Source organism: Bactrocera tryoni, chromosome 3, assembly GCF_016617805.1.
Source record: "Bactrocera tryoni isolate S06 chromosome 3, CSIRO_BtryS06_freeze2, whole genome shotgun sequence".
Taxonomy (NCBI): domain Eukaryota; kingdom Metazoa; phylum Arthropoda; class Insecta; order Diptera; family Tephritidae; genus Bactrocera; species Bactrocera tryoni.
The window spans coordinates 69335092-69351000 of NC_052501.1; the positions used below are offsets into that span (position 1 = coordinate 69335092).

Consider the following 15909-nt stretch of genomic DNA (forward strand, 5'->3'; position numbering starts at 1 on the left):
AAAAAAATGCTCAAAAGAGAAGTCACGGAACTTATAAAACCAAATTAAATTTAAAATTCGTTATAACTACTCAGCCCTTTCCGGTTTAGAAGTGTAATTCAAATCTGCTAACTACGTCTATATCCGCATATTTTCGAAAATCGAAAATCTTTAGTGGTCCTCGACTTGTAAGAATTGTCAAAATAAACAGCTGTGCTTGTTTACATGTGCGTCTTCGAACTTAAACAGCTGTTCTAGTGCCGGTGTGTGGATTATTTATAAATTCTAACAAATAATTAAATAACAGTAAGCGTTTTGTGGCTCTTAAATGTGAATAAAAGTAATATACAGTTTTATATATTCTTACAGATGACTTTAAGCTTCTTAATACGTACACATGCATTAGGCAAATCACTGCTTACGATATCGAAGCAACTACAATTTTCCAATGCGTACTCCACTTGTGGTAGCACGGCGCTACTTGCGCAATCATTTACCTGTAAATCCACATTTGGTTCCTCAAATTACACCACAACTGCCACAACAAGCAATAAAAGCGCGGCGCCGCAATGGACAACCATATACCGTCTGCCACTTATACGGCTGGCGGCCGGTTTTCAACGTCTGAAAATATACCAAGGAGTGCTTACAGCCCTAGCATTACCGATTAGTTTTGCATTAACAGAACATGGCACTATTTCACCCAATTCCGTTGCCATTGTGGGAGCTATTGGCGTGTCCGGACTTGTAACATTAACGTTCTTTAGCCTGCTAATACGTAATGTAGTCGGTTTTATTTATATTAACGATGAGCTTAACAAAGTGAAGGTGGCCTATGTTGATTTTTGGGGCAAGCGTACTGATGCAATTATAGACATTAATGATTTGGACGTTGAGTGGGCAAAAGTGCGTCCCACAGTATTTAACCTCTATCAGAAGATACGGTTATATAGTGACAACACCAAGTCCTTTAAGTTGTTACTGAACTATGGTGTTATTGTAGAACCGGAAACTTTTTGTGGGATATTTGGCGAATAAGAATTATTGTTTGTGTGTAGAAGCGGAAGCTTAAGTTAAAATATTATAATTGAACCTTCTAGAACACATTTATTGTATTGTAAGTAATAATAGAATAAGAAGTTGAAATAAATTTATTAAATAATTGCATTTATTTTTATTTAATGCATTAATTTTATAGATTGTTTATACATATGTTTGCTGCAGTAAGTTCGTGTGTTCACAGTCATATATGGATGTTTCTTGTAAACATTGCTTATCACATTCTAGCTTGCCTTTACTTGAAAAAGTAGCTTTATAATAAATATAATTTTTCTACAATAACCATGTAAATATGTAGGTACTTTTTTGCTGCTCATAAAAATCTTATAAAGAAAAAAAAACAGATTTAATAATAACTTCTGCTGCAGAAGTTGGTGTTGCAAAATATACCACACCAGCACTCTGTGGTTGTTGTAGCTGCAGAAAACATTCCTGTAGTAATTTCGAGGAACAGTCCTTGGCCAGATAAAAATTCGTGTTCCGGTTACTTAAACGCGACTGTTCGTGGGATCGGCGTTGTCTATCTGTATATAGCACATACACATGTACTTCTTATAAATATATGGTAAAAAGCTATATTTTATACATATAAATTCTTAATATAAAAGCTGATCTTAAAAATATAATAAACTCTGTAAAGCCACACTTATGGCTCAACTTGTCGCGCTGCATACTTGGGTTGCATTTCATCGCCGCTGTTTGCTGCATCTCCATCAGCATTGATACTCACAGCGACTTGCTCTTCCGATACAGCTGCAGTGGCTGGTTTCTTATTAGTCGTGTCTTTGTTCAGTTGTTTCGCCTCAGCGACCTGCAGTAAAAACTCGTAAAGTTATTTGTGTTTGTATTTAACGATAATTGCTGCTAAAAACACTTGTTACAAGAGCCTGAGTTGTTTATATGAAAGCTTGTTTATATGTACATATGTGTATGGTTTAGTACATTAGGGTTTCTGTCATTTTTCAATTTGTTTTTTTTTTTTTGCCAGCGCCTTTGAATTTTTAGTTTTGCTCTAAAAAATTTGCTACGTAAACAAACTATTTTCAATTTAAATGATGTCTAAATCATTTTACTTTTCCCATGTATTTATTTAACATGGGATTTTTTGCTTTTTTGAATTAAATTTTTATCCCTAAAGCCATTAAATCCACGAACAGAAAATTTAAATGCAAAATATAAAGATTTTTTTATTCTTTTTTTTCGAAAAACATTTTTCCGAAAACATTCTTCTAATAACGGTATTCTGCTTGTCACGATTGTCTCATGTCTCTAATTGCCACAATCGTAATTTAGTACAGTATAGTAGTATACTGTATCTGCCAAATACCAAAATGAGACTCCTGACTAACAGAGTCACTAAATTACGATTGTGACGAGTAGAGACAATCGTGACAAGCAGAATACCGATATAAAAGTTACAGGCTGTTAAAGTTATGCATCAATCGTACTGTACAAGTATTCGTACAGTACACCGTATCGTATGAGCAACGCAGATTTTACAAGGCACTTGTATAAATGCCCTGTCAATCGATGCCTAACTTTAATTGGGTATAACTTTTAAACGACTGATTCCGTGATTAAACAATAAAGTACTTTTTAAAAAAATGCTAATTTTTGTATATGAATATGTTTTGCTTAAAGTTGTAGATTTTTTTTTATTGAAAATGCGTTCAAAAAATATCACTGTAAAATACATGGAAAAAGAAATATTTTTATGTAACATTGAAAATAAGGAGCTTGTTTATTTTAGATAATTAATTTGGCGCAAAAACTGAAACTTTCAAAAAAAAATGTCAACTTGTGAAATAACGGACACCTCAATGAACTAATGTATGTACACTCACCGTATCAGGCAGTTTCTTTCGAAATGTTTCTGGTAATAATAGCCCTAAAAGACCTGCTGAGAAAGATGCAGCTCCAAACAGTAATAGTGGTAATGCTTCGTAATATGTTCCCTGTAAAAAAAATGTGTATATATTTTTTATGTAAGCTCGTATATAATAAAGATGTTTGTATATTACCAAAAGCGGCACAAAAGGTGCGAGCATTGCGCCAAAACGGGCAAAAGTAGACATTACACCGACTCCACCACTACGTATTAACTGTAAATAGAACGCGTGGAAATTTAATTATTAACAGCTGTTTAGTGTCGTTAGAATGTAGAAAATAAATGTTTTGTACATTAAAAACGCAATTATTGAAGATTAAGTAATATTTAACAGCTGTGATATATGTATGTATGTATGCAAATAAATAAAAAAAAATCCACATGGAAAATTAATGTTTACACACATATACAGTATTTACATATAACTGTTCAAAATATTGCTTTTATTCAGAAATAAGGATAAAGAATAAATTAAAAAACAAAAATAAATAAATAATGAAAATGAAAAAAATCAAAATGTATAAAACAAAATTAAAAAAATAAGGAAATATAAAAAATATATATTAACAATATAACAGTAAGAACAATATAAAAATTTTACCAGAACAATTAAATTAAATTAAAATAAATAAATAATAAAAATTAAAAAAATTAAAAAAATTTCAAATTTCAAAAAAAAATATTAAAAAAATATATTAAAAATATAACAACAATATAAAATATATATAATAGCAATTAAATTAAATAAAAATAAATAAACAATAAACAAAAATTAAAAAATGAGAATATATAGAACAAAAAAATTAAAAAAAAAACACAAAACATATAACAACAACAACAATATAAAAATTATACAATAACAATTAAATTAAATAAACATAAATAAATAATAAAACTTAAAAAAAAAATTAAGATCGGAAGAGCACACGTTTTTAAATTTCAAATTTCAAAAAAAAATTAAAAATTAATAAAATAAAGTACGATAGAAAAAAGGAAAATATAATAACAGTTAAATTAAATAAAAATAAATAAACATTAAACAAAAATTAAAAAATGAGAATATATAGAACAAAAAAATTAAAAAAAAAACACACAAAACATATAACAACAACAACATTATAAAAATTATACAATAACAGCCTTGCATTTAACTCACCGTTGGCATCATTTCGGCTGTGTATGTGTAAATTACAGCAAATGAAGATGTGATCCCCAGCTTTCCAATTAGGAAAAGTGTCACTATAGCGCCTGTTGAACCTTCAAAAATATTTAAAGAATGTTATTTCATCCAAAAAATTTTATAAATCACTAAGCTAATTCAAATGCATTTAATTACGTGTCTCTAAGTTGGTTTGTACTACCAGTGGAAATTACGCAAGCATAAATTGAAGAAAACACATAAGTAGATATTTATACATAAATATATTAATAAGCCTAATATACATATACATACATATGTTACATACATAATAATTTTTTTTCATTAAGTTATAAAATTCATTAGAAATAAAAAATGTTCCCAAAAATAATCAAACTTTAACTGTTCATATCATTTAAACGTTTGGGTTTACGAAAAAATCACAAGAGACCATATTTTAGAGCATTCAATTTCCTACAAAACCTAATTAACAAGATATTTTTTCAAGTAGTTGGAAGCGAGATATAAATATTTCTATCTGATAATAAGAAAAAATAGAAAACCGTTAGGCGGAGGACCTTCCCGTTACAATTAAAAACTCATATTTGGAGAGGCTTTTTTAGAGGTGTCTAGGAACCTATTTTTGCGAGTACCAATTGAAAAAAAAATTTTTTTTTGAATCACCCTAATGTATATGTACATACATATATATTTTATAACAATGTAAAATAATAAAAAGTGACAAAATTTTGAAAATTAGTTAGAATGCGCAATTTTTTTTCGAAAAACAACGAAAAGTCTAAAGTTCAAGATTGAACAGAATTTCTTATTATTATTTTTTTTTTAATCGAATAATATTTTTTTTTATTTTCATTACTTCGAATTGTGCTATTGGAAAATATTTTCTAAAATTCAAGATTGAACAGAATTTTTTTAGATACATTTACTTTAATCCCATAATTATCTTTTTTATTTTCGTCAATATTAATATTGTTATTGAAAAATATTCTTGAATAGAGTTACCAACTATCGAATTTTTATTATAATAAATATATTTTTTTAATAAAACTTAATTTGTACTATTAAAAATATGCTTGTATATTTTCATTATTACAAATATTTTTGAATAGAATTACCAACTGTCACAAAAACTCGAAAAATGTACAAAAAAATACTTAGCACGTATGTAGACAAGTTTTAAAATTTTGTAAATATATTTACAATGAAATATATTTATTTAAATTTTTATTAAAAATAACAATTTTTTTAGTTTTTTTAATTTTTTTGGGGTTTTGTTAGAAATAATTTTTTGCTAAAATTCCAAAATTTTGTAATTTTTTAACTTTTATTAAAATATTTTATTTTTTTATTAAGAATAATTTTTTTAATTTTATTATAAATAACTTTTAATTTTTTTATTTAAAAATATATTTTTGGAACTTTTATTAAAAAATTTTTATAATTTTATTAAAAGCACATTTACTTAAATTTTTTATTAAAATATCTGTTTTTTATATTTTATTAGTTACATTTTTTTTATCTGTATCAACAATTTGTTTTAATACAAATAATTTTTTTAATAGAATTTTTTTATTGAAAAATGCAAAATTTTGTCAGTTTTATTTTTTTATATAACCAAAGCAGAGATGATATATGTACCTACCTTTAGTTATATAACCGCCCGCTATACAAGTGGCGGCACAAAGAAAGAGTGAACCTGATAAAGCGCATCGTCGGCCCAACTTTCGCAAGCATATCTTCGCATATCGAAAAATAATCCATTAATAAGTTTAAATTAACAATTAATTTAATAATAACAAATAACAGTACATTAAATAAAAAAGCTCACCCAAGCTAGCGTGTAACCGGGAATCTCAATTAGACAGACTAAAACGAAGTTCAAATATTTATTGCCACTCAGGTTTGTTGAATTCAATGAGAGTCCATAGAAAACCACCGCATTTATAGCCCTATAAATAAATAATATACAAAATAAATTAAATAAACTAGACAGGAAAACCAGACTTTAAGGTAAAAAGCAAATAATTCAGTTGAACCGCCCACTTACCAAATGTACAGCATTATAGCGTAACGTATTAGTAAAGTTTTCGACTTGAATATATCACAGACTGCGCGCCAAATTTCATTTTTACCTCCAACACCATTTTCGCGGAACTTCTCTGTATCCGCACCGCCATCCGTCGCTCTCGTCGGCGTTGGTGGTGGCACACAATTTTCGGTCTTAAAACTGGCCAGCAGTTGCAGCGAGAGTTCGCGTTTATTGATGGCTGCAGCGCGTTTTATAATCACACCCGCCTTTTCACGTTCATTTCGTGCGATCAGCCAACGCACTGACTCCGGCACGAACCAATAGTAGGCGATGAAGAAGAGCGGCGGCACTGACAGCGCGTATTGTAGTAGCTGCCAGTCTTGCAGTAGCCAAGCGATTGCACCAACCAGCGCTTCACCAACGGCATAGAAGTAGTTCAGCACTATCGAGGACATCTCACGCATGCTGGGACCCACCATTTCCACGCCTATAATGAAGGCTAACGGATATACACCCGAAGTGCCCACTGCATTGAGAAATGCGAAAACTAAGAAGCTATTGTAGTCCCATGCGAGACCCTGCGCAATGCCTGTGATGGCCATGAAGACGCTACAGAGTATAAAAATGTTCTTCCGTCCAAAGCTGTAGGTATTTGTTTATGGTAATTAGAAGTATTGCTTAGTTAAAATACGTATTTTTTTTGGCTACTGTACCGATCGGCTAGATATCCGGAGATTGCTGTTCCCACTACAAGTCCCGCAAAATGCATAGTGCCCACAAAAGCGAGCTTCCAAACGTTTTCTTTACAAGTTAGTTGCCACTGTGGGAATATCATTTTTATTTATTTACTTTTAATATTTATTGATTTTTATCAAAAATATATATGGATTGGCATATGCATGATAAATAATGTAATAAAAATATACTGGTGACAAGCCTGTGCTAATTTTTCGTTCTAATTAAGACTCTAAAAATGTTTTATGCATATATTTTTTAATATGGAAATTCAGGCGGCTCCAGTATGCCGCTGGATAGAGACTATACCGCGTAGTAGAATAGCTAAAACCACTGTGGGAAAAGAAAGATTAATCTTGGTACTACGGGGGGCTGGCCACAGGGTGGAGTTCTATCCCCCCTATTATATAGCCTAGTAGTAGATGAGCTCCTTGAGTTGCTCATAAACAATGGGATTCGGTGCAGGGGTACGCCGATGACATTGTCACAATGGCACAAGGTAAATCTGAGAATACTCTCTCCGAGTTCAAAGGGGCTGAAGTCTAGCTAAGGGATGGTGTAAAGTTAAACATTAACCTGCCAAAAACAACCGTCGTCCCTATCACAAAGATAAGATCTTTTTCGGGCTTAAGGTCCTACCTCTTTGTAGCTAGAAGTTTGACGTGTCTAAAGAGGTTAAATTCCTAAGCTTCATATCAGACTCAACCTTACAGTAGAATAGGCATGTAGAATTAACACTGTCCAGAGCCACCAAAAAATTAAGGATATGCAGACGGCTAGCTGGTAGATCCAGGGGCTGCAAGACAGGTATCATCAGGTGGCTGTATATCATGATCGTAAGGACTATTGTCCCTTATGGAGAGGTTGCTTGGGCATCGAAGGCAACGTAATCTTCTGTAGGTGTTCAACTATCGAAGTTGTAAAGGTTCGCTTACGCCTGCGCTTCAGGAGCAATGCGCACTTGCCTAACCGCAGCATTTGAAGTCATGCTCAGGGGTATGGCAAAATAATTTCGTCTCAACAAATGACGACCTTAGGAAAAGACACACCACTGTATCCTCTTCCATGAGATTCCGTTACGGAGAGGCTAAACCTCACTAAGAAGTTTAAAGTTACTGTCGGCCGTAAGGCGGAATGCAGTGACTCTATCCTCAACCTATTAATGAAGGGCAGCATTATCCAGTGGTGCACTGACGACACGAAAACACCGTAAGGCATCGGAGCAGGTATTGCGGGACCGCATACCAAACTATCAATACCAATGGGATGTTTTCCGAGCATCTTTCAAGCTGAAGTCAGTATGCAGAAATCAATCTCCAATGCAATTATCGCAACCAGCATATCGCTATAATCAGCGACAGTAAAGCGGATCTAAACGCGATTTCAGCCTATGAGGTCAATTCGCTATTAGTGGAGGAGTGTTTGCAACCGTGTATATCTGATCTGGGTGCCGGGGCATAGAGGGGTAGCCGGCAATGACCTGGCTGATGAACTAGCCCGCTCTGCGGAGGCTTCCAGGATGATGGTGCCAAAACTATGCTTTGCGGTAGGGTGCCATACCATATAGTAGCTGTTCCGCGCGGAGGAGAGAGTGGGGAGAAAACGGCAAGGAACAGGAATAGGCCACGCCAAGCTGTTATTGGAAGGTTCAAATCTAGCAAGGTTTAGAGATGTGATCAACATTCCCCAATATAAATTCCGTCTCCTTGTCGCGCTCTATACTTGGCACAGCAGGCTCAAGAAACACTTGTCCAACATGCGCATAGCTCCTTGTGCAAACTGCCGGTTTCGCGACATGGAACCGGAAACTCCAAACCACCTGATTCTAGATTGCTCAGCAATTTGTAGAAGTAGGCGCAAGGTCCTGCGATCCATCTAGGTGCACAGCGATCACATCACCTTCATCGCACCCATCAAGCTCCTGGAATTGTTACGAGTGCTAGACGTTTGTAATCATATGCGTTATAGCAGAGGGCACAATATCTATCCATATATCTACAGAGTTAACCAACTCATATGGAAATTTTACCTGAGATAACCGAGAAATTTGGGCTGTTTAAAAATACAAAATATAAAAGCTATAAATTTAGGGTCCCGATATTTAAATATGTAAATATTGCAAAATATCTTATTATTAGGTCTAGCGAATATCTTAAAGGCTCCCTTAAATAGTAAGAGTTGCAGGAAGAAATAAATTAAGAATTTAAAATCAGTTACTAATCAAACTGATTTCAGTCCAAGCTTCCAAAAATATTAAATGTCCATAATTATAAAACCAATTCGTAACAAAAAATTTAACAAATACAGGTATCTAGTCGAATAATATTTAAATCTTACTTCTTGCACAATGGTTCGCTCGTCATCGTCATATACCCACGAGTAGCAACGCTCGCGTATGTTTTGATTGAACGATTCCTTCGGACATTCGCTGATATGATATACGTCGGTTATGTTGTCGCCGACTGCTTTATAACGGTAGCAATTTTCCGGTGTGAAATGCCCGTGTTTATCGTACGAGCCCGGTGTCGCATTGGCCAGCCAATGTGCGTGTAATTGCGGCTCGATTGGATCATCACACTGTGGTATCAGGCATCTTCATGAAATAACATACATACATATGTAAACAGATATTATAAAGTTAGAATGTAGATAATTGAGATATCCGAATCGTGATTCATGAAGATTACGTGAGATTGTGAGGTTTTTTAAAGTGCGTGTGAATATTAAATGAAATGATGAGGAGGATTAAAGAAATGTATATATATTTCAGTAGTATGGGTTTTTACGAGATCTTGTCAGATTTAGGATTCTTATAAAAATGTTTTATTTTTTCGCATTCGCAAACTAATGTGTTTTATTAAATAAATATTTACCCGTTAATACATATAATAGGAAGTTAATATCAAAATATACGCTCTGGACAGATAGACAGTACATGATCGTCTATTGGGTTGGGTGGCCTTCTTAAAATCGGAGAATGATAGTTCGGTAATATTAATATTAAGATTGACAAAAATTGATAGAGACAATTGCAAGGGCCAAGTATTTAGTACATAAATAAAAATAATTTTTAATCAAATTCAGAAGAATTTTCGAAGTAACATCAAACTAGAAATATGTTGGAAGAAAAATTCTGTCGGTTGAAAAGCTGCTCATACCAAAAATTTAAAATTGTCTAAGCACTTCTCTGTCAATATGAGCAACGAAGAACGACCAAAAGTGATTGTTACTCTCGAAAGCATGAAAAATCCACAAAATGATTTTGGATGAACAGAGAGCTGACACTCCATATCAAAGCAAAATGTAATATCTATTGTTTAGGATTATTTGGGCATTCCAAAGCTCGGTGCAGTATGTCTGAGACATGACATGACAGACAATTGAGACAATCTAGTGTTTCAGAAATCAATGAATATTATTGAAAAGTTGCATAAGTTCCCTCTGAATGCCCGTCAAAGGCGCGAATTTAAAAAAAATATATATTTTTCTTCAAAACGATACACGAAACGATCGATCAAATAAAACACTAAAATTTGGTCAAACTAGGATCTGTTTTCCATGATAGCTTTGTATTTGACTTAAAGAAAATGTCGGCCAAATGGCTACTACGTCTCCAACCTTTATCGCCAATTCGATATCGCTAACCTTCTGCAGCACTTCGGCTGTGGTGCGCTGAATGCTGGCTCTGAGCTCCTCGAGCGTTGCTTAAACCTTTAATTGGCTTAAACCTTTGATTGAGCCTACCGCCAGTGAAAATAATTTAGAAGTGTTAAATCGCATGATCTTGGCGGCCAACATTGTGTTATAACGCACGTTATTGGTGGTAATGTCATTACCTCCCTCATTTTGAAAGAAATAAGGCCAAAAGAAGTCGCCATACCACAACTCGCACCAAAGGGTAAATTTTTGGTGATGCAATTGTAGCGACAAAAAGGGAGACCCAACAATCTGCACTAACTACCATGAGATAAGCCCACCGCATACTGTGTGAAAGACTAAAGCCCACCATCAACAAACTGATTGGTCCTTATCAGTGTGGCTTTAGACCTGGAAAATTTACAATCGACCAGATTTTCACCATGTGCCAAGTCTTGGCACATGCCCGTGAAAGAAATATCGACATACACCAGGCGGTGTTCGATTTTAAAGCTGCCTTCAACAGCACGAAAAGGAGCTGTCTCACTGCCGCTGTGTCTGAACTTGGCATCCCCGCAAAGCTAATACGGCTAATGCTGACAATGAGCAACACCAAAAGCTCCGTTAGGATCAGGAAGGATCTCTAGAGCCGTTTGATACCAAGCGAGGTTTCAGACAAGGAGAAAATAATACGAGCTGCTGAGCTAAATAAATAAGGCACAATTTTCTATAAGAGTTAAAAGCTGCTGGCGTAAGCCGATAACATTGGCCTCAAAAACCGCGCCGTTAGTTGTGCTTTCTCCAGACTGGATAAGGAAGCGAAGCTTATAGGTCTGGTTGTAAACGAGGACAATACGTAATATTTCCTATCACTGTCGCGCTCGCGACTTGTCATTGTTGTCATATGAAAATTTGAAATCTTAAATGATTTCGTCTATCTTGGAATCAGTATCAAGACCAACAACATCTCAGCCTTGAAATCCAACGCAGAATCAATCTTGCCAACTGAGTAGGCAATTGAGAGGAAAAGTCCTCTCTCGACGAACAAAGACCAAATCCTATAAATCATTCATCAACCCCGTCCTGCTATATGGTGCAGAGGCATGAACGATGACAACAACTTATGAATCGGCATTACGAGTTTTCGAGAGAACGGTTCTGCGGAAGATTTATGATTCTTTGGGCAATTGCAACAGCGAATAGGTCATGTCATCCAAATGGATGAAAGAAAACACTCCAGCTCTGAGAGTATTCGGCGCAGTACCCGCCGGGGAAAGCAGAGAAAGAGGAAGACCTCCACTCCGTTGGAAAGATCAGGTGGAGAAGGACCTGGCCACACATGAAATCTCCAACTGGCGCCAAACAGTGAAAAGGAAGAACGACTGGGGCGATCTGGTAAACTCGGCTATAACCGCGTAAGCGTTGTCTACGCCAATAAAGAAGAAGAAATTTTATAGGATATCTGGCGTTTTATTCTGGGTGTAACTTAAATATATGTACATATGTATATCGGTGGAAATATATGTATTAGTAAATAATATTAATTCATAAATTATTTATATTCGCTAACCTATAGGCCGGTGTTCCAGCGGTAAACACATACGATAAACTGTTCGCTGCTGCAAACATTACCGGCAAACAGATGAGCAGATAATTGGTCTTTTGATACCGACCGAACTCGCCGATTTCCTCCAATATTTGGTCGAAGTCCATTGTTAATGATGTATGTATAGCAATTAAATTGCACTGTGTATCACTGTTTCGGCACTTAAGTTTATTTAATAAACACTTAGCTAGCGCTTGCTTCCGCAATACAAAACATACTTATTCATTAATTAAAAATTACATAAAATTTGTTTATGAAACACTAACACATTTTCAGAAACTTAACGTTATCTTCAAATTTTTAGGTTTTTTTTTTTTATTTTTAATTTCTTTGCTTTATTTCGTCGATGATTTACGCGTCGCGACAAGCTCCACGGCGGCTGTTCTGCTTGCCTTCACTCACTGTGCGCGTATGGCAACGTTCGCGGTGTTCGCACGTCTGCTAGAGCTTTCTTTAGCTGGTCCAACTGAATGACCGACGCACTCGTACGCTTCTATGCAAGTCGCCTAGCTTTTAACGCGACGACAGCGTGGATCCAACTGAAAACAGAAATGTGAAAAAACTTTTAACGGCGGAAAATGCGAATAATGTTGGAGAAAAGATGCTTTTTAAATGAATGAAATTGAAAGTTTCGTCTCAAAGAGTCAAAGAGACTAAATGTATGCCAAATTTATGTAGCAAATCCGCAATGCAGCGCGCTGAGCGCAAGAGAGCAAAAATGCATGCTCCCACACGCTGTGGCAAGTGCAAATTTTCTAGCTAAATAGCAAGTGCCGATGTTCACAAACCATATATGTATATGTATGTAATACATACATACGTGTGTCGTTATCTCAACAGCGAAGCATGCACTTGACGTTGCGCGAGGTAATGTACGCTGCTGCGGCCCTCTGTCAGCTGGCTTGTTGCGGTACAGTAGTACTCGTACCACAGTCTACACTCTCTTTGTATGCATGCGCTCATCAAGCAGTTCAACCAATTTGTTTATTGTTTTTGCAATTCTTAAATTGTGTATATAAACGTGTATATGTATGTACAGTGGACATTTCTTTTTCCATGCTCTCTCGTTCTATTTTTATTTGCTGCACAGTCATTTGCAATTGTTTACAAAAATAGTCGCTTTATTGGTTACACGTGCATTTTCTAGCGAAAATCCCATCGCAACTGGTCAACAGCTTGCTTGGCGCTCAGGTAACACGATGTGCACTCTGCGATATATAATTATTTTACCGGGTAAAAAAATTGCAGTAGAAACAGTTGTTTTTCTGTTGTTATCTCACAAAGTTTGCCGGTGTGTGTGTGTGCATAATTTTCTCTTTAAACTGCAAACCGGATAAGATAAAAAGAAATTCTAGTTTGTCATTGAGTTATTAGAGTGCAATAAGCGTAAAAAGCTGGAAACTTTATACATATACATACATATGTATGTATGTCATTATGTATGTATTTATATCACTTAAATATGTACTATTGTTCGATAGCCCTACGCCAATTAAAATAGCATTAAAAACCCCGTTTTCCAGTTAATTCCTGTCATTACAGAGTTTCTCCTAAAAACATTTTCAATATCATGTTCTAATTATAAAGTATTAAAATATCGGGTGTTCCAAGAAGTCTTTTTCGATTGACATTTTAATGACATTTATACATATCTGTCATATTTGACGTTTGTTTTAGGCAGTTAAGGGGGCCTATTCTGTAACTCAATTCGAAAATAAATTTACTCGAATTCGGATTTTTTATATTCTGTAACTCGATTTTCGGATTTTCAAGCCAATTTTTGAATAAAATATTCGTAAGCTTTTGAGTTGTAGAAAGCAAAAACGAATATTGTACGTATTTTTTCTGGCACAGGGTGGTATAACTTTCGCATAATGATAAAGTAGATCCGAATTTCGAATAGAATACATTTTCGAATCGAGTTACAGAATAGGCCCCAAGGGCTTATAGCCACTTTTTTACTACATTTAATATAAATTGTGACAAGAAAGCACTTTGAATTGTTATTAAATTCCCAGGGTGAATGATATTTCAAAAATAAGTATGTATTTTGCTAAGTGGGGACTGTCCTTAATTACTATGTCAAATATGAGCGCGATATATCAACCGGTTTTTTTTACAGCAGCTGCTTTAGTCGGTACACCTCAGTAGTGCGTTGCGATTTTTACAATGGATAAAAATATCGAACAAAGAATTTGTCTCAAATTTTGTATTTCTAACTAAATTTCTTATGGGGAATCGCTACGAATGTTGGAAAAGGCTTATACCATGTTCAGACCGAAAATTTAAAAGATTAGATTATATTTAAGCATTTCATAACCCAACAGTGTTCTCACTGCCGTTAGAAAGATCAAAAAACAGCTGTTATTGTCATTCAAGAATTCACATCGCTTAATATTTATCAAAAGAAAAGATTGTCATATAGTATTTTGAAATAAAAGACGGTTTTATTTAATATTTTCCATATAATAGAAATAATGGATGCATTTTTTCATTTGTTAAGTCGATTTTCAGATGAAATTAGATTCATTGCTTAAAAAAATTTGTTTGTTTACATTTTTTTCCCTTTGTAGTGTCTAAATCAGCTGTGATAATGTAACAGATTTCCAGTGCTGACAAGTAGATTGCGTAAAATCAGAGTCGCACAGAGAGATTTAGCGTGGATCAGTTTCAAATCATTTCAATGAAGTGATTTGGAACTGTCATTTTTGTATGGCGAAATCTTGATAAATTTTTAAGATTAGTGGGATAATTCATTCAACAGCCGAAATCGTGTGATTAAGTGTCGGTCTGAACACGGTATTACGGTGATTCAGTTTTATCAAAAATATAAGCCTATAAGTAGTACAAAGCCTTCAAAGACGGTCGAGAGATCGTTGAAGTCATGCCACGCTCTGGACGACCTTCGTAACAACCTTCAATTTATGAAAATATTAAAAAAGTTAAGATTGATTTTGGTGTATATTTTGGATATGAAAAGCGTGTTTGCTTGACTCGTCCCGATAAAGCTGAATTTTTTTCAAAAACAGTACCGTAAAAAGGACTCATTCGACATGCTTGAGCATTATAACTGCCGATGAGAAATATTATGAGTTTGACATGCAAGCAAGTCAACAATCATTAGAATGGCGCCTGTTTTCAGTTGATCGAAGAGACAACAAAATTCGCTGAAGGAGCTGAACAAATTTCTTTATACATATTAATAATCATACCCCTGAAGTACGATAATATTTTCAGCTGTCTGTAGCAGCCGCAAAGGTTAGCTGTGTTATTATGAACTTCAGGAGTTTCGTTTGTTAAAGTGGATCAGAGAAGAATTTGCTTTTGAATTCTTGGCTAAAAATAATACTGTAACGATGCTCCAGCCTATTCATCAGACGAGGTTTAGTGCGACTTTTATCTATTTGCAAAAAATAAGAGAATCTTAAAATCCTTTACAAGCATAAATGGCATTAACAGCCCCTCACTGACAGCGATATAGGATATACCAAAAACCGAGTACAATTCTGAGTGCTTACAACTCTTTAAAGAAATTTCTACAAGTAAATGAAATAAGTTTTTGGAAATGAAGCTCCATTCTCGGTTAAAGTGGCTTTCATAAAGTAATTGTTTAAACCATTGGTGATATTCGTAGGTTATTTTTAAATAAGGCATGCAAATTGAAATCTATTAAATTCAATGCTGTCGCACATTCAAATATCAGCATTTAATGCGAGTTGTTTGTCAGCTTGGAGCACGACAAAAATATTTTAATTTTTTACACATATTTTTTTTATTTGTGTAGCTCTTTGGTGGTTAAGGGGGAAGCCTGCCTTAGA

General features: G+C 34.4%; 2 protein-coding genes across 3 annotated transcripts; one reads left to right on the forward strand and one right to left on the reverse strand.

Moving 5' to 3' along the window:
- Positions 1-196: 196 nt before the first annotated feature.
- On the forward strand, positions 197-1146 carry LOC120771424 (transmembrane protein 186). The gene is made up of 2 exons (XM_040099412.1): positions 197-285; positions 349-1146. The coding sequence occupies exon 2, from the start codon at positions 349-351 to the stop codon at positions 1015-1017; it is 669 nt and encodes a 222-aa protein (XP_039955346.1). The 5' UTR covers positions 197-285; the 3' UTR covers positions 1018-1146.
- Positions 1126-12681, reverse strand: LOC120771423 (organic cation transporter protein). 2 transcript variants are annotated; one of them, XM_040099410.1, is made up of 11 exons: positions 12056-12681; positions 9187-9442; positions 6828-6934; positions 6133-6756; positions 5914-6034; positions 5728-5821; positions 4263-4283; positions 4083-4183; positions 3060-3140; positions 2883-2993; positions 1126-1849 (listed from the first exon to the last, which is right to left on the reverse strand). In XM_040099410.1, exons 1-11 carry the CDS (start codon positions 12196-12198, stop codon positions 1685-1687), a joined length of 1824 nt encoding a protein of 607 aa, XP_039955344.1. In that variant the 5' UTR covers positions 12199-12681; the 3' UTR covers positions 1126-1684. The 2 variants fall into 2 exon arrangements, with proteins under 2 accessions (XP_039955344.1, XP_039955345.1); XM_040099411.1 differs by lacking the exon at positions 4263-4283 and having other exon boundaries at positions 12056-12677.
- Between the last annotated feature and the right edge of the window lie 3228 nt (positions 12682-15909).